The following is a 19,431-nucleotide window of genomic DNA, read 5'->3' as shown; positions in this document are numbered from 1 at the left end:
GCGTCCACCTTCTGGCCTTTCAGGGGCGTGCTCAACGTGTGACTGACTCTTCCCCAGCCCCGTCGCCTTGCCGAGTCCCTGGCCTTCAGGAAAGCGTGTCCTGGGGCTGGACAATCACAAGCAGGGGATGTTTTGCAGCGCATCGGGGTCCCGGAACATGTTTCCTGTGAGTCTGCGAGAGGCAGCGACGCCCTTTCCTCTCTGCTCTTCCAGCCCAGAAAAAGGGCTTGGGGAGAAAAGGAAGCGAGGGGGGGGGGCAGCAGCACCAGAGTGCACGATACGGCCACAGTGAGGGCCAGGAGCTGGGATCAGACCGGAGAGTGTGTGACTGAGCTACCGAGTGAGGGCCTGCGACTGAGGGCCTTGCAGAACGGAGCCACTACAGGCTGAGAGAGGGAGTGAGGGCCTGAGATTAAAGCAGAGAGTGTGCAAGAGAACCCGCAGTGGGGCTGAGGTCCCAGGAGACCCACTGAGTGAGGCCCAAACTCGCGAGGGTGTGTGTGGCTGAGCCAGGAGTGGAGTCCTGCCTCATGGACTGAGGACCCTGGACTGACCCACCAGGAGCAGGGACCTGGCCAGGCAGCCTTGAAAACCAGCAGACCTTGCCGACCCCTCGCCCACCCAGAGATGATTCTTCCGGGGAGGGCCTGAGGCGGGCTCGAGAGTGGAACAGGCCTCAAGGAGTGTGACGGAGACCATGGCCCTCGGCTGGACTGGCTGGTTGGGGGCCCTTGCGCTGGGGCCACTGGCAGGTAAGGCTGGCAGCAATGGGGGTCTGTTATGGGCCCGGCCTGTGGCTGGGCTCCAGGAATTGGGGAGATGAGTGAGAGTGCCCACCGTTGGCAGAGTGAGACTGAGCGCTCCTCAGGAGAACCAGCGGGTGTTCACTCCTTTCCCGGGAGGGTCGCGAGAGGACGAGCGCAGGGTCTTTAAGCTCCATTCGTCACACAGGGATTTGCGGGCAGAATGGCGCGCAAATCCCCGTTTTACGCGCAAATAATTCCACGAATCATCGAGGTTATGGCCACGATGCAAAGTTATCCCAGGAGCTCTGTAAACGGACGTCTTGAGCTAGCGCCTTTTTTCATTTTGGTAAATACTTCATACAAACTGTACCTGTCAGCTTTCTGCCATCTAGCCTTCTCTGTCTCTCCCCGCCCCCTCTTTCACCAAATCTTTTCGCTCGCTCTCTTTTCTGTGCTCTTACTCGCTCTCTCTCTCTCCTTCTCTGTGCGTTCCCCCTCTTTCTCTCTCTATTTCTCCGTAGGTGCACTTATTCTCTCTCGCACTCTATCTCTCTGTTTCTCTCCTCTCCTCGCTCTCTCCTCTCTCGCACTCTGTTTCTCTCTCACTCTCTTCTGTCCCTGTCTTCCTCTCTGTTCTCTTCTCTTTCTCTCTCTATGTCTCCCGGTGTGCACTTTCTCTCTCTCTCTCGCTCCCTCTCCTCCCTCACACTCACTCTCTCCTCTCCCTCGCTCATTCTCACCCCACGCCTGTATTTCACCGCTGTGGGCAAGAGTTGCTTTGTCTAGTGCACCTTGGCTCCAGCCTTCTCAGCTGTTGCTGACAGAAGAGCACTCAGAGAAAAACAAAGTTATCCTGAGGGGGGCAGGGAGAGCAGCAGGGGGGGGGGGGTGATTTTATATGATTAAAAGTATAACGTGAGCGGCATCGAAAGAAGCCGCGTTTTCTGCATGCTGTAACTGATGCCGTCACACTGTGGGTGCAGCGTGCAGGTCATTTCCCGCGTGCTCCTTTTCTGCTGTAACTGATGCCGTCACTCTGAGGGTGCAGGTCATGTCACGCGTGCTCCTTTTCTGCATGCTGTAACTGATGCCGTCACACTGAGGGTGCAGGTCATTTCACGCGTGCTCCTTTTCTGCACGCTGTAACTGATGCCGTCACACTGAGGGTGCAGGTCATTTCACGCGTGCTCCTTTTCTGCACGCTGTAACTGATGCCGTCACACTGAGGGTGCAGGTCATTTCACGCGTGCTCCTTTTCTGCACGCTGTAACTGATGCCGTCACTCTGAGGGTGCAGGTCATGTCACGCGTGCTCCTTTTCTGCACGCTGTAACTGATGCCGTCACTCTGAGGGTGCAGGCCATGTCACGCGTGCTCCTTTTCTGCACGCTGTAACTGATGCCGTCACACTGAGGGTGCAGGTCATTTCACGCGTGCTCCTTTTCTGCACGCTGTAACTGATGCCGTCACCCTGAGGGTGCAGGTCATTTCACGCGTGCTCCTTTTCTGCACGCTGTAATTGATGCCGTCACACTGAGGGTCTTTCCTAGCCGATAGAACCTCAAGAGTGTCCATTGGTAAAGAATCAGCCGACCCCATACCAGTTCCCGTAGGCGTCCTACAAGGATGTTGCCGTTCTCCCACTCTCTACAGCGCATACACCAAGCTGCTTTTTGCAGCGCTGGATGCCATGGGCGTCATCTACACTAATTTTGCAGATGACCCCCAGATCCTCATTCCACTATCAGGCAACCATGAGCAAGACTCACTGCTCATCAACCAAATGTATTCCCTAATCCAAAACTGATGGCCAACAATAGTTTATGCCTTAACGATGACAAAACCGAGCTACTCGTATTGGGATCCTCCTCCAAAATGGACTCTCTACAGCCTGTTTATACTTCCTTCATCATTGACGGCACCGCCATCCCAGTGCTCAAACAAGTCAAGGCACTAGGTGTCTATGTAGATGCCACCCTAACTATGTCCAAACAAGTCAACACCCTAGCCACTTCCACCTCCTATACATCCAAACTCATCTCCCTAAGTCGCAAATTCCTCACACCTGAAACCTACGTCACGCTAGCAAGAGCACTCATACTTTCCAGGCTTGACTACTGTAATATCCTCTTCCTTGGCACCTCCAAAACCAACATCGCCAAACTCCAACTTATGCAGGCTAAAGCCCCCCGAGCTGCATTAGGCATAAAAAAAAGTCTGAACACATCACCAACATCAGGAGAGACACCACTGGCTCCTCATCTAAGCCAGGATACTATTCAAAACCCTAAGCATCGCACATAAATGCATTGCAAACAGCCCCCAAATATCTCATCAATACAGTCATGAAGAAACATCACACCAGACTCCTTAGATCCAACAACAACGCTCGCCTTGAAATCCCAAGATCCAAAAGAGAGAAAGCAGGAGGCAGCAGCTTTAAATTCCTCACCCCTAGACATTGGAATGCCCTACCTTCCACGATCAAGAACGAAACATCCAACCTACTCTTCAAAAAATCCTTGAAAACTTGGTTATTCAACCAATACTAACCTGAACCAAGACCCCTACCTACACTGACCAGACCCCTGTATACAAAATGTATGCTTTTCTTTTATTTTGCACTTATGCTTTTCTTGTTGTCCATTTGGAGGAGGTAGGTGCATGGCGTGGGGGGCCTTGTGTCCTGTAGTACTCAGAGGGAACCAGGGAGTCGGTCACTGCGGCAAATGGGGGTGTTAGCAGGGGAGGAGGAGGAGAGGGAAGGAGGAAGAGAAAAGGAAGATCTTAAGGAGATCTGGATCAAGAGGGGGAACCTGCAGAGGAGAGACATCCACCCCCCACTGTCTGCTTGGAGGAACGTCTGATCTGCAGAGAGTTGGAGCTAGAAGACCGAAGGACTCTAGCAGAGCTGGACTGGGAACCAAAAGTGGCCCTGGACATTTTTTTTAAAGTGGCCCTGGACATTTTTTTTAAAGTGGCCCTGGACATTTAATAAAGTTAGTCCCAATGAGTGCATTTAAAGCATGTTCCAAACATGTATGTGGTAAAAGGCTATGTTTTAAATAAGTTCATGATCTCACAAAGAAGATCTTCAATGATAGAGGTTACAAACCATGCGTGCAATATCGGTCTGAATAACTTCAATCTTGCCCAGGTTCACTTCACTTGCCCTCCAATACTCGCACCTCTTCCCCTGCCTGACACACTCCTTCATCTCATGCATATGCCCTGCAACCCATACCTCCCGCCCTAAAACCCATTCACTCACTGCATGTGCATGTACTGTTTAAAGGCGTGATAAGTACATTCTTGGAACGATCATCTACTTCTTAAGATACATTTAGCACTGAATGAAGGAAAGTCAGAAATGCAGTGATTACAAAATCAAGACTGCCTGTCAATCCCTCGCCTTCCCTGAATTCCACCACATCTGACTCCCCTTTAGGCCAATTCACTGGAACATTTACGGGGGAATGATTGGAAGGGTGGGCAGGGAGGCGACCGCTCTTTCTTAAAGCAATCCTTGGAGGATCGACTAGGTAGAGGAAGCACTTCCACGACGGAAGAAGTGAGACAGCTGCTCTGGCTTACAGGCCTGTCGGATGTGTGAGCAGGCAGCACAGGAGAATAGGGGCCTTGCTGGAGCACAGCAGTGCAACACTGCCCTGGAGTCGATACTTGTCCATTAGGTGAGCAGTCTTAATGAAGCTATTGAAAATGTAGTAAGGGTATTTGGAGTATTTACTGCATGGCAGATTCTGGAAGGAATGGCGCCATTTGGGTATGCACAGATTTACTGATGGTAAGAGAGGAAGTTGCTGTACAATAGTGAGTTCTCTATACAATGCATACTGTCCCGCTTGGCATGGTACCTTCTGATAAACATGGCAGACTGTATATGGAGGGAGCTACCACTGCAGTGTGGCATCCTTCACTGACCTGGCCAGAAAGGATGAGATCCATAAACTAATAAGTCTCACACTGAACCAAGGCCCGGAGACCTGTCTCTCAGCCAATCAGAGCCCTAACCGTTAACTGTTCTTCTCCTGGCGCCTCAGTGGTCGCCCATCCCTTAGCCTCGCCAGGCTAGAGGTGACAAGACAGACGGGGACAGAAGTAGGGCCAGTGGGTGCTCAGTGTATATGCAGAGGTACGCAGAAGGGGGGTCCGTAAATCTAGTTATGTGTGGTAGTGATGCCACTGGCTGCCATTCAACCTGCCATTGTAAAAAAGTCCCCCCCCCCCAACTCATGTAAGGGGTGTTAAGACATCAAATCAGTGGGAATCATTACCCTATTTTGCACCCCGTTTTTCCTTGTCCCTCCATGCAATGTGGCGACTGAAAGCAGAACATTACCGCAGTGAGCGCTAAAATAAACAGCAAATAAATGAAAAAGAAAAATGCAAAGTTACCAAGTTTAAAGGAGCACCTCTGCACAATTACAGGAAACAAACAGCTGCCCTGTAGTGTTTGCTCAGACATACTTATTTTGTGGGTTTTGTGGCACTGAAGATTTACCTTTCCCATTCTAGGTGCTGTCCATATGCACGCAGAGCAATGTTCTTTTTCGCCATAATCCCCGTCTGAAGACCCAGTGATGTGCCTGGCTCTCCTGGCGGAAGGAGTGGGGTATATTCATGTCAGCCGGACTGGAATGTAGAGACTTTCCAAGCAAACAATGCAGCCAGAGATTGCTTTTTCATGACGGGGGTCCCGTTTGTCTTGTGAAGACTGCATTTGCATTTTATTGCCAGCGCGTCCTGGACACAAATTCCCTTCTCTGCCACATTCCCAGCATAGTAGCTTCCCCGGGGCACTTATCCTTTTGAGGGGTGCAGGGGAGTACAATGGCCGTTAGGTAGCTATGCAATGAACACAGTGGACAGGTTCTAAGTATGGCTCTCAGCTGAGACTTTCTTGGAGCTGCTCGAGATGTCACGGGCAAAGAAAACAGAGCCCAAAAAATACAACCATGTATTTAGTAGTAATCGTTTTGCAGCGCACCTGAAATCAGTGAAGAAGTGGTAGCGCCAGTGGGCCTTGGCCTGAATACACTGCCCTGCTCGCCTCGTACTCGAAGCACACAGCAGCAGTACAGTCGGCAGCAATGACATGGCCTGGGCTGCGCTGAACCTGCCCAATCTGTGTATCTTGTGATGTGAGCACAGCAGACAGTACGGCTTCAGGGCAGGGCACGTGTGGTTCCCCGGGCTGTGCCCGTCGACCCCATGCAGAAAAGAGAAATGCAGCAGCCAGGGTGATTCCTGCAACGTTAACAATTCATGTATCCTTCCGCCCAAGAGGTGAAGCAAGCAAAGAGGCCCTATGCCCCGAGGCCTCCCGGGGAAAGTCCTGCTGTCCCGGTGGGCCAGTCCAGCACTGGACTCTAGCAGGGAAGTATTTAGAGAGGGAGAGTTGGATGTAGCATCCTCCCTGGCCCCAGAAAGCCTTGTGAACAATGCAAAGGGTCTTGAATTTGATCCTTGCAGCCACTGGGAGCCAGTGGAGGGATTTTAGGACTGGAGAGATACAGCCCCTGGGCTTGACACAAAAAATAAGTCTTGCAGTCCTGTTCTGGATGAGTTGGAGGCAATAGGAGGATGATGGAAGATTGCAGAAGATGCTGTGAGGACCAGAGCTCTGGGGATAGTGAGTTTCTGCTGGAAGGTGAGGAGAGGGAGACAATTAAGAAGTGTATACTTGTTTTACTGAGCAACTCACATTCTCAAAACATAGAACAGATACATTATTTTCTGACTGAAAGCTAATATTTCAAGATGGATAGTCTCTTGCAACAATGCTGCACCCTTTCAAAATGCCCACATGAGGTAGGTGAAGGGTCGACTAGCACCACTGAGGGTTCCTGGCTCATTTACATAACATCAAAGCACCTTTAGGGAGCACGAAAACAACCACAGCTCGTTATATTTGACACATATATCTGAGAAAAAAGGGGTTGCCTACGTGAATCCCTGATTACATTATGCACACTGGGCTTGGTGCTCATGTAACGTTTCAGAGCCCTCACTCGCCGCAGTAAGGTGTTTGTAATCATGAACCATATATACACCCTGGGACGGTCTGAGGGCTTAGATGTAAGGGTACACGGCCTGTGGCATCTGGTGCTTTACTGATTCTTGCCCTGTGGTCTTTCAGAAGAGCAACAGGCAGGTGTGTGCACTTCCCCAGAAAGAGACGAGCCCCCTTAGAGATTCACGTGTCCATGGCTTTGTCAATTCCATGAGGTTTAGGACCTCATTTCTTTCAGAAGAGTCCCTGTATTCGCAGCCCTGAACTAAACATCCTGGTTTTCTGTCTGCTTGGAAACAGTGGGGCACATTAAAGCAGCGCGGGCATCGCCCTTTGCCGCAGAGAAGTGGCGCGGGCATCGCCCCATTGCTGCAGAGAAGCAGCATGGGCATCGACCATTGCCGTAGAGAAGCAGCGGGGCATCGCCCCATTGCCGCAGGGAAGCAGCGCGGGCATCGCCCCATTGCCGCAGAGAAGCAGCGTGGGCATCGCCCCATTGCCGCAGGGAAGCAGCGCGGGCATCGCCCCATTGCCGCAGAGAAGCAGCATGGGCATCGCTCCATTGCCGTAGAGAAGCAGCGGGGCATCGCCCCATTGCCGCAGAGAAGTGGCGCGGGCATCGCCCCATTGCTGCAGAGAAGCAGCATGGGCATCGTCCATTGCCGTAGAGAAGCAGCGGGGCATCGCCCCATTGCCGCAGAGAAGTGGCGCGGGCATCGCCCCATTGCCACAGGGAAGCAGCGTGGGCATCGCCCCATTGCCGCAGGGAAGCGGCGTGGGCATCGACCCATTGCCGCAGGGAAGCAGCGCGGGCATCGCCCCATTGCCACAGGGAAGCAGCGCGGACATTGCTGCATTGCCGCAGAGAAGCAGTGCGGGCATCGCCCCATTGCCGCAGGGAAGCAGGGCGGGCATCGCCCCATTGCTGCAGGGAAGCAGCGCGGGCATCACCCCATTGCAACAGAGAAGCAGCGTAGGCATTGCCCCAATGCCACAGGGAAGCAGCGTGGGCATCGCCCCATTGCCGCAGGGAAGCAGCGCAGGCATCACCCCATTGCCGCAGAGAAGCAGCGCGGGCATCGTCCCATTGCCACAGGAAAGCAGCGTGGGCATCATCCCATTTCCGCAGGGAAGCAGCGTGGGCATCGCCACAATGCCGCAGGGAAGCAGCGCGGACATCGCTCCATTGCCGCAGGGAAGCGGCGCGGGCATGGCCCCATTGCTGCAGAGAAGCAGCGCGGGCATCGCCCCATTGCTGCAGGGAAGCAGCGCGGGCATCGCCCCATTGCCGCAGGGAAGCAGCATGGGCATTGCCATATTGCTGCAGGGAAGCAGCGCGGGCATCGCCCCATTGCCGCAGGGAAGCAGGGCAGGCATCGCCCCATTGCTGCAGGGAAGCAGCGTGGGCATCGCCATATTGCTACAGGCAAGCAGCGCGGGCATCACCCCATTGCCACAGAGAAACAGCACGGGCATCACCCCATTGCCACAGGGAAGCAGCGTGGGCATCGCCCCATTGCCGCAGGGAAGCGGCGTGGGCATCGACCCATTGCCGCAGAGAAGCGGCACGGGCATTGCCCCATTACTGCAGGGAAGCAGCGTGGGCATCACGGAAGCAGTGTGGGCATCACCCCAATGCCGCAGGGAAGCAGCATGGGCATCGCCCCATTTCCGCAGAGAAGCAGCGTGGGCATTGCCCCAATGCCGCAGGGAAGCAGCGTGGGCATCGCCCCATTGCCACAGGAAAGCAGCGTAGGCATCATCCCATTCCCGCAGAGAAGCAGCGTGGGCATCGCCCCAATGCTGCAGGGAAGCAGCGCGGGCATCGCCCCATTGCCGCAGGGAGGCAGCGCGGGCATGGCCTTGTTGATGCAGGGAAGCAGCGTGGGCATCACCCCATTGCCGCAGGAAAGCAGCGTGGGCATCGTCCCATTGCCGCAGGGAGGCGGCGCTGCCATGGCCCCATTGCTGCAGGTAAGCAGCGCGGGCATTGCCCCTTTGCTGCAGGGAAGCAGCGTGGGCATCGTCCCATTTGTTTGGGAGAATTCTCTGTTTAGGCTGAATTTCCTAACCTAGTGCGTCCCCCAGCAGCTTTGCTGGATTTCTGGAGTTTGTTTTTTTCTCCTGCCAAGAGTGAGACTCTTTTTCTCCCACTCTTGGACATGATTTATGGTGTTCCTTTGACTGCTAATGTGTTTTATGGGCTATGGGGTCCATAGGGTCTTTGTGTTTTTTTACTATGTGTGTTAAGCCGCACCCTCCGTGCCGTAACACTGGGGTTTCCTAGAGGATCCCCACCATAGACTCCATACCCTGGGACTGACTACTGTCTCCCAGGGCATGTAAAGTCACCATTGGCTTTACTAGTCCCAAATTATGAACAGAAACCAGTACAAACCATCATATTGTGGACGTACTGGTCGGGGCAATTCGATTGCCCGGGGGTCTGTTAGTCGAGGAGGCACGTCTCCATCCCCCCTGATCGAGTTTTGGCTGGTGGCAGTGGATACTACTTTTTATATTCGACGGCAAATATATCTCTATGGGATATTCCCATTGTTCGAGGCTACCAACTTTAATTATTTAATTCCTATAGCCTCAAACATACCACCGGGTTATTTATTTAATATTAATTCACCGGTTGGTATTTTTTGCCAGAACTCGATTCTAATATGGTGTTTGTGTTATCTTCTGTGACTCCAACCCAAGTCGAGCCCTTTGTTCCACTTTTTGGGAGACTTCTCCACAGAAGCCTCCAAAAGTGGTGCCACTCTGTCTGGGTACCACAGGGGGTGTGTGAGGGGGTTTAGGCACCCTGGACTGAGTTACCTTGGTAACTCAAGTCGCACTCATGTGTGATTGGCCCAAGTGGTGAGCCGGCCGGCTCACCACTTAGCATGTTTGATTGACAGCTAGGCTGAGTGAATGGGGGTATGCTGCATAAAAGCAGGGCTTTGGGGACTGGAACTTCAGAAGTCGCCACAGGACCTGAGAATCTGACGAGGGAGAAGCTGAGCCGACCTACCACGACGACACCACCGGTGGAGCCCTGCGGAACCGACTCACCACTTCCCGACGACAGAGAAGATCTTCTTCCCCTTGAGCTGGTGGGGACAACCAGTTTGCTTTCCTTTTCGCCTACCAGGATGTCTAGTGGTCGAATTGCCCGTGCCAAGCACTCCGGCAACCGGATAGCCACTTACCACTGAACCGCGAAAGATAGGACCGCTCCTTTGAATCGAGAAACTCAGCGGCTGGTTTCTTCCCTGGCAGCACAACGACCTCCTGCTTTCCTCCCCGACGAGACCTTCTCTTCTGCCGGACGAAGCACCGACTCGCAACCGCTGCCAGGAACAACTGCCCCCGCTCGCATATTCTTACCATTTCAAGGTACTGTGTCCGCCTGGCCTCCCTTTCTATAGATTGCTACAAGGTGACAGTAAATCCTTAACCTTCTAGACTGGGCTGGCCTCTTGACCATCTAACTGGTCCCTTTCTTTTGGTCCAACTTCTTTCTGGACCTTTTTGAGACTTTTGTGCACTTTTCAACCGTGTGACCTTGGACACATTTAGTCCTGATCCTCTTAAAGTGGATCCGGCTTTCATAACTCTAACTTCACGGTTTTGATTCTGCCTTGCTCTCTTGTTGTTTTTCTTTTGAAAGTGTTGGGATCTGTTTCAATGTATGCTCTGCCTTCCTCTCCCGTTTAAACCAAATTATTAGAGTGCTATCTGCGTTAAGTGCTCACCGTTGTCTGAAAATAAGTGGTGCTTTACTTAAGACTTGTCTAATATTCTTTTAAGGGAGTGTATATACTTTAGTGACTGTGTTTTTGAACTTGCTTGATATTAGTGCCAGTGTGTTTTCATAGATGTGTTTTTAAATAAATAATTATATATCTTTTACACCAAAGCTCTGGTCAGTGTTTGCTTGTTCTACTGTGCTTCCCTGCCCTATTGTGTATGCTCTGTATACTGTCTTGAGAGAAGTCTGACTGCTCAGCCACAGCTACCAGGTAAATCTGGGTGGTACAGACTGCTACCAATTGGGTTTACTGCTAACTCCTGTAGTCCTAAACTTTTTGCAGTGGTCCCTAAGGGAACTGCACAGGTTTCCGCCTAACACTGGTGTACAGCGGTGGGATTTGTATTGAGTATACACTTGATTGTGCTTGTAGATACTTTAGGACAACTAACCACAAAGCTTAGCACTAAAAAGCTGATTTTCTAAACCTGTCTACTATGGAAAGTTATACCCTAGAATCATTGTCTGCCAAAACTGCTGATTGCTTGAAAGTATTGTGTAGGCATAAGAATCTCTCTGAGAAGGGCAAGAAAATGGAACTTATAGAAAGATTGTTAGAAAACCAAAGTCTGGGTGGTACAGAGGAATCGACCCCCCCCCTGCCCCAGCAAATGTAAAAAACAGTGATGGTATTGATCTGAATCAAAGTCTTGATAATGAGTCAGAAGAGGAAAGTGAACCTAATGAAGTTAGCCACTCTGAGCCTCTGCTGCCTTACCTACTGTACCTACTGGGTCTATACCAGGTCCTACATGTAACCCTGCTTATTTTGAACTTGAAAAAATGAAGCTCGAATTAGAGTACAAAGGTTTTATTGCTCAATCTGAACGGAATCAAGAGCTAGAGTTCAGAAGAATGAATGCCCAGGATGAGCAGAAGCAGGCTGAGTTAAGACTCAGAGAAATAGAGCTTAATCATGAGTTAGAAATGAAAAAGTTGTCTGTGGAAACTGCTTCTTTCTCCTCTGGTTCCTCTAGAAGTTCCAGTCCCAAAAGACCCCGGATGCCTAAGGAATTAGTGGGTATTTATGAACCTAGATTGGATGTGTTGGATTGGTTGAAACTGTTTGAATATAATCATGGGCTCCAGGACATCACAGGGAATGAGTTACTTCCCTGGTTGTTCTCTAGGCTTCCCCCTGTTGCAACTGATGTGGTAATGGAGTTGGGGGAGGAGGATAAGAAGGATTGTGAAGGTGTGAAACTAGCTTTGATAGCTAGATTCGGGAAGACCCCTTCCCAGTACCTTAAGAGGTTTAGGACCCTCAAAAAGCATGATGGTACCCCTTGGGCTACCTGGGTGAGTGAAAGTCTGAAAAACTTAGAGGGATGGATTAAGGGTTACAAGGTGAACACTTATGAGGGAATGAAGAATCTTGTAATGTTGGAGCCAATTTATGATGCCTGCTCTCCTGAGCTCAGACAGCACTTGGCTGATTCAAAGGAATTAGATTCCAGGAAGTTAGCTAAGGCTGCTGGCTTGTGGGTGGCCAACAAGGCTACTCACAAGGATTCTGGGGCTACTCAGAAAAAGGATGAGGGAAAACAGCCAGAAAAGGACTCCAAAGAGAATTCTAATACTGCAAATTCCAAAGGGGGCCCCAAACAAAACAATAAGGGTAAGCCACCAGGGAAACCAAATCAGGCTAGTGTACCTCCTGGTGCCAAACCAGAAGGAGGCTAGAACAAGCCACCATTCCAGAAAGCATTTGGTGAATGCTTTGTTTTTGGCTCTACTGACCATGGGAAGCAGCGCGGGCATCGTCCCATTGCTGCAGAGAAGCAGCGTGGGCATCGTCCCAAAGCCACAGGGAAGCAGCGCGGACATCGCTCCATTGCCGCAGGGAAGCAGCGGGGGCATCACCCCATTGCCACAGAGAAGCAGCATAGGCATTGCCCCAATGTCACAGGTAAGCAGCGTGGGCATCGCCCCATTGCCGCAGGGAAGCGGCGCGGGCATCACCCCATTGCCGCAGGGAAGCGGCGCGGGCATCACCCCATTACTGCAGGGAAGCAGCATGGGCATCGCCCCATTGCCGCAGAGAAGCAGCGTGGGCATCGCCATATTGCCACAGAGAAACAGCACGGGCATCGCCCCATTGCCACAGGGAAGCAGCGTGGGCATCGCCACATTGCCGCAGGGAAGCGGCGTGGGCATCGACCCATTGCCGCAGAGAAGCAGTGCGGGCATCGCCCCATTACTGCAGGGAAGCAGCATGGGCATCGCGGAAGCAGTGTGGGCATCGCCCCAATGCCGCAGGGAAGCAGGGCGGGCATCGCCCCATTGCCGCAGGGAAGCAGTGTGGGCATCGCCATATTGCTGCAGGGAAACAGCGCGGGCATCACCCCATTGCCACAGAGAAACAGAGTGGGCATCGCCCCATTGCCACAGGGAAGCAGCGTGGGCATCGCCCCATTGCCGCAGGGAAGCGGCGTGGGCATCGACCCATTGCCGCAGAGAAGCAGCGCAGGCATCGCCCCATTGCCACAGGGAAGCAGCGTGGACATCGCCCCATTGCCGCAGGGAAGCGGCGTGGGCATCGACCCATTGCCGCAGAGAAGCAGCGCAGGCATCGCCCCATTTCCGCAGAGAAGCAGCGTGGGCATCGCCCCAATGCCGCAGGGAAGCAGCGTGGGCATCTCCTCATTGCCGCAGGAAAGCAGCGTGGGCATCGTCCCATTCCCGCAGAGAAGCAGCGTGGGCATCGCCCCAATGCCGCAGGGAGGTGGCACGGGCATGGCCCTATTGCTGCAGGGAAGCAGCGTGGGCATCGTCCCATTGCCGCAGAGAAGCAGTGCGGGCATCGCCCCATTACTGCAGGGAAGCAGCGTGGGCATCGCGGAAGCAGTGTGGGCATCGCCCCAATGCCGCAGGGAAGCAGGGCGGGCATCGCCCCATTGCCGCAGGGAACCAGCGTGGGCATCGCCATATTGCTGCATGGAAACAGCGCGGGCATCACCCCATTGCCACAGAGAAACAGCGTGGGCATCGCCCCATTGCCACAGGGAAGCAGCGTGGGCATCGCCCCATTGCCGCAGGGAAGCGGCGTGGGCATCGACCCATTGCCGCAGAGAAGCAGCGCAGGCATCACCCCATTGCCGCAGAGAAGCAGCGCAGGCATCACCCCATTGCCACAGGGAAGCAGCGTGGACAACGCCCCATTGCCGCAGGGAAGCGGCGTGGGCATCGACCCATTGCCGCAGAGAAGCAGCGCGGGCATCGCCCCATTTCCGCAGAGAAGCAGCGTGGGCATTGGCCCAATGCCGCAGGGAAGCAGCGTGGGCATCTCCTCATTGCCGCAGGAAAGCAGCGCGGGCATCGTCCCATTCCCGCAGAGAAGCAGCACGGGCATCGCCCCATTGCCACAGGGAAGCAGCGTGGACATCGCCCCACTGCCGCAGGGAAGCAGCGCGGGCATCGCCCCATTTCCGCAGAGAAGCAGCGTGGGCATCGCCCCATTGCCGCAGGGAAGCAGCGCGGGCATCGCCCCATTGCCGCAGGGAAGCAGCGTGGGCAATGCCGCAGGGAAGCAGCGCGGGCTTCGCCCCATTGCCGCAGGGAAGCAGCGCGGGCATCGCCGCATTGCCGCAGAGAAGCAGCGCGGGCATCGCCCCATTGCCGCACGGAAGCAGCGCGGGCATCGCCCCATTGCCACAGGAAAGCAGCGTGGGCATCGCCCCATTGCCGCAGGGAAGCAGCGCGGGCATCGCCCCATTGCCGCAGGGAAGCAGCGTGGGCTTCGCCCCATTGCCGCAGGGAAGCAGCGCGGGCTTCGCCCCATTGCCGCAGGGAAGCAGCGCGGGCATCGCCCCATTGCCGCAGGGAAGCAGCGCGGGCTTCGCCCCATTGCCGCAGGGAAGCAGCGTGGGCATCGCCCCATTGCCGCAGGGAGGCGGCGCGGGCATGGCCTTGTTGATGCAGGGAAGCAGCGTGGGCATCACCCCATTGCCGCAGGGAAGCAGCGTGGGCTTCGCCCCATTGCCGCAGGGAAGCAGCGCGGGCATCGCCCCATTGCCGCAGGGAGTGCCCGCATTGCCACAGGAAAGCAGCGTGGGCATCGCCCCATTGCCACAGGAAAGCAGCGTGGGCATCGCCCCATTGCCACAGGAAAGCAGCGTGGGCATCGCCCCATTGCCGCAGGGAAGCAGCGCGGGCATCGCTCCATTGCCGCACGGAAGCAGCGCGGGCATCGCCCCATTGCCACAGGAAAGCAGCGTGGGCATCGCCCCATTGCCGCAGGGAAGCAGCGTGGGCATCGCCCCATTGCCGCAGGGAAGCAGCGCGGGCATCGCCCCATTGCCGCAGGGAAGCAGCGCGGGCATCGGCCCAATGCCGCAGGGAAGCAGCGTGGGCATCTCCTCATTGCCGCAGGAAAGCAGCGCGGGCATCGTCCCATTCCCGCAGAGAAGCAGCACGGGCATCGCCCCATTGCCGCGGGGAAGCAGCGCGGGCATCGCACAGGGAAGTGTGAACCTGTGAGTGAGGCGCACCCACTCGTGCCCTCATTTCCCTCCGCTCCTCAGCCTTCCAAGACCTGACTTATCCGGGATCATCGGTTAATGCACACCAGTACCCAGGTGCAGCTGCCACACTGACGGGTACGGCGAGGCTTTGATATCCTTGCAGGGTTCGGGGTGAGCATGTGCACGCGCTCAAGGCACTGCATTGGTAACTCTGGAATCTGGGGCCTGGATTCTAATCCCGGCTTTGGAAAGTGAGCGGAAGGCATGTGATCTTCGGCAGATCGCATTGTCTTCCTGTTTCTGAAGTTGCTCGTGTCCATTCTTATCTTTTTCACCTACCGCATGCTGCCGCCCCTCCCCATCACATCCTGTTTTCTGCCACCCAGTCCCAGTTGGACCCCGCACGCCACCCTCGTCCGAGGTTATGGTTCTGGGGCAGTAAGTGTTCTCTGTAAAGCGTTCCAATGACGCTACATCGGTGCTATATAAGGTACCACACAGCCCTGGTCCAGAAATGACAAAACGCCTCTTTATTGGACTGGAATGGGAAATATATATGTATAGCGCACAGCGTACACCTCAAATAGATAACTTGGCGCTACGAGCAATTGACAGAACCAAGGAAAATGCCGGATAAGAGTGAATCTCCGGGAAGGAGAAAGCTCTTGAATTAGTTCGTGATATTTATTTTATGTTTGTATTTGTAAAGCGTCTGGCAGCCCAGAGGCATCGAGGTGCTGTTTCAAGAAGGTGACTCAGGGCCTCATTACACGACCGCGGTAAGGGTTAACGGTCACCGTTAATGGTACCGCCTTACTACGAGGTCCCTTTGCGGGTTGCAGAATTTAACGCCTGCTTTTTGCAGGTGTTCAAAAACCAACCCGCAACGGCACCAGGGAGCTAATTACGGTACCGCAATTTGCGGTGCAGTAATTAGCACCTTCCCCATTCCCATTATGCTCTATGGGGCAAAAATGAGAATGGGGAAGGGCAATGGGGGAAGGGGGAATTACCGCCCCACCAACCTTGGAATAGGGCGGTAATTCCCCTTTCCTCCAAGGCAGTGCCGGTATTTTACCGGCATGGACCAAGGTGCTAATAGCACCTTGGTCGACCGCCGTCCGTGTAATGGGGCCCTTAATTACAAGAAGTAGAAGGCACTGCCGGGGTTACAGGTAGCGAGTGCCTAACAGTGAGATCCTGGGTGAGGTTATACAAACAGTTTAGTTTTGATTGCTTTTCCGAAGGCAGTGTGGGATTCGATGCTTCTGATTGGGGGGGGGGAGTAGGTTTCAGTTGGTGGCTGCTAGCACCGGGAAGCTTGAGCCGCCTGCCCGGGCTTTGAGGCTTTTGAGGATGGCGAGGGGGTTGGAGTAACTGGAACGAGTGGGTCTGTTCGAGGGGGGCGCAGAGAATCTCTGAGAGAGGTACCAGAGATTTGATATGAGATTCTCAGAAATAAGATTTTTTGGGGGGAATTCCATTCCACAAAGGGGCTGCTTGCAGTGAACACACCCCACCTCCCCATGTGGTAGAGCTGCAGTTGGGGGCTGTTAGCCGACCCTGGGCTTCAGATTCAAGCGACCTGGCCTGGAGGCCATCTATGAATTTGCCCTAAAGATATTAGGGCGGGTCTCTGATCCCAGGCCAGCAAAGTGGTCTTAATAGGGGCAGACGGATGATCCCTTCGGCCACGGCGGGGGGCCTCGCTGCACATGTTTCTGTAATAAAAATACGGGGAGAGTCATTAGTGGGGCGCTGGGAGAGGCAGATGCAAAACCTGTGGCGTTGATGGGTCCGAAGTCGGAAGTACACGGATCCTAATTTTATCACTAACCCAACTCTCAATCTTCTGCATACTTAAACCCACACAAAGCCACACAACCATCTCTCTCCCAGCAATCCGCACGCACTTTACCACACTGCATCAACAACACATAAACTTCACCCACAGAACTCAAGGCCTCGCCCGATCCGACACTAGCGCCAAAGCCCAGCACTCGGTGTATACCGAGCTGAAGCTGCCAACAGCACACCACTTCTCCCACTCTCCTTCTCCCCTCCTGACCAACCCTACCCGTCCTTCCTGTTTACAGATCCGCCAGAGCGCCTGGGGACCAATTCCGTTGGTGACGGTGCGCTATACAGGTACCTATAACATAACATAACATTTGTATTCAGTTTGTACAAAAACCTTTACAAACATAATTTCTTAACAATTCTATCCGCATAATCGAAATTATTGATTCACAATAAAAACTCCTATATACATAAATAAGTCACACTTTTTCTATTTCATTATGCAAAAAGGCAAATGTGCAAGTTAAGATAATTACATATGAAATTAAATCATTAATCTTCAAAGGCCAGCGCTCTAGTAATTTCAAAGTACGAACAAAAGGTGGCAAGATGTTGTAACATTTCTGGTGATTAGTAGACAGACAATAACGACGTGCACCACTGGACTGAACAGCTGTGTTTGATTGCCAGTGTATAATTCTATCATTAGTGAGAAATTGGTTCAGTTTGCATCTCATAAACGCTGATCCAGCCTCCTCACAAGGAAAGCAAAGTAGACACAACCCTCGATGAACTCTGTAACTGCTTGGAACCTCAATGGTACATGTCCCATCCCATTCATTATGTTTTTTCTTCACATGGGCCGGACGTGTAGACCTTCAATTTCAGCATCTATGGGCCTCATTACGACCCTGGCGCTAAGGGTTAAACGGCGCCGTAAAAGGCTGCAGCACCGTTAACCCCTTAGCGCCTTATTACGAGGTCCCTTTGTGGCTCCCGACCTTAATGGCTGGTCTGGACCCGCCGTAGGGACCCGTTAAAGTAGGGACCCGCAAAGGGACCTTGAAGGTAATTACGGTACCGCAATTTGCAGTACCGTAATTACCGCCTTCCCCATTCCCATTGAGCCCTATGGGGCAAAAATGGGAATGGGAAGGGCCAATGGTGCATGGGGAATTACCCCCCACCAACCTTGGAATGGGGTGGTAATTCCCCATTGCACCATGGCGGACTCGTTACAATACCGGCAGCAACCATGGTGCTAATAGCGCCATTGGTTACCGCCAGTGTTGTAATGAGGGCCTATGTTTATCAAGAGTTTTTTCATTTTAGCATCAAATGATGAACCTGATGCAGGATTTGAACCTTGAGCATCTGGGGTACATCTTCATACTGTGATTTGCGAGGAGGGATCGTTTTTTTTGGGTAGTTTTGAAGGTAGGGTAGACAGACCAAGCTCGTGTCTCGATGTAGAATTGGGTGATGAGCTGGGTAACCGTAGAGTCTATTCCCATACGCCGCGCCCCTGACGTTGGTCCAGAATTGTTTCCCGATTCTCCGAACACATATCAAGGCCACATAGTATCATTGATTCGACCTTGAGATTATAAAATTCAGTCATCGGCTTCACCGAAAATGTACAGGATTTCCTATAACTCATTTTCATCTGAGAACGGAGCGGTCTAATATTTTGGTTTGGAGCAGTCCTCCACATGACTACTGAAGAGATATCCCATCCATTAGAATCTAAATGCCTTAATGCAAGAGCTTGTTCGATTCTGATGCCTTCTATTGGCCATTTAAAAGAGGACATCTTGTTCCTATTGGCAAAGAGGACCCTCCTAGATGTGCTCGCATTTGAGTGCTCGGGTTCCTGAGTGCCGTCATTAAAAAGCAATCTCTGGCTGCATTGTTTACTTGGAAAGTCTATACATTCCAGTCCTGCTGACATGAATATACCCCACTCCTTCTACCAGGAAAGCCAGGCACATCGCTGGGCCTGCAGTCGGGGAATATGGACTTAGGGGGCATAGCTCTGCTGTCTAAAGATTGACCTGTAGAGTGCAGTGTTGTAATTTAGGGGGATAGATCTGCCGACTAAAGATTTACCCGGTAGAGTGAAGTATGTGCGATTTAGGGGGATAGCTCTGCTGTCTAAAGATTGACCCTATAGAGTGCAGTATGTGCAATTTAGGGGGCATAGCTCTGCTGACTAAAGATTGACCCTGTAGAGTGCAGTATGTGCGATTTAGAGGGATAGATCTGCTGACTAAAGATTGACCCTGTAGAGTGCGGTATGTGCGATTTAGAGGGATAGATCTGCTTACTAAAGATTGACCCTGTAGAGTGCAGTATGTGCGATTTAGGGGAATAGATCTGCTGTGTAAAGATTGACCCTGTAGAGTGCAGTATGTGCGATTTAGGGGGCATAGCTCTGCTGATGAAAGATTGACCCTGTAGAGTGCAGTATGTGTGATTTAGGAGGATAGATCTGCTGACTAAAGATTGACCCTGTAGAGTGCAGTATGTGCGATTTAGGGGATAGACCTGCTGTGTAAAGATTGACCCTGTAGAGTGCAGTATG

At 52.9% G+C, this 19,431-nt stretch overlaps 1 protein-coding gene across 1 annotated transcript in view; it reads left to right on the top strand.

Annotated features, from left to right (window-relative positions):
- Window positions 1-253: 253 nt before the first annotated feature.
- TIE1 (tyrosine kinase with immunoglobulin like and EGF like domains 1) overlaps window positions 254-19,431 on the top strand; it is a 538,492-nt gene continuing 519,314 nt past the window's right edge. The window contains exon 1 of the mRNA XM_069642443.1: window positions 254-752. Coding sequence (XP_069498544.1) covers window positions 698-752 — 55 coding nt within the window. The 5' untranslated portion in view covers window positions 254-697. The remainder of the gene's footprint in view (window positions 753-19,431) is intronic.

This window comes from Ambystoma mexicanum, chromosome 1q, assembly GCF_040938575.1.
Source record: "Ambystoma mexicanum isolate Mex_15411 chromosome 1q, UKY_AmexF1_1, whole genome shotgun sequence".
In the NCBI taxonomy this organism is placed as follows: Eukaryota; Metazoa; Chordata; class Amphibia; order Caudata; family Ambystomatidae; genus Ambystoma; species Ambystoma mexicanum.
This window is presented reverse-complemented; position numbering and strand designations above follow the sequence as displayed.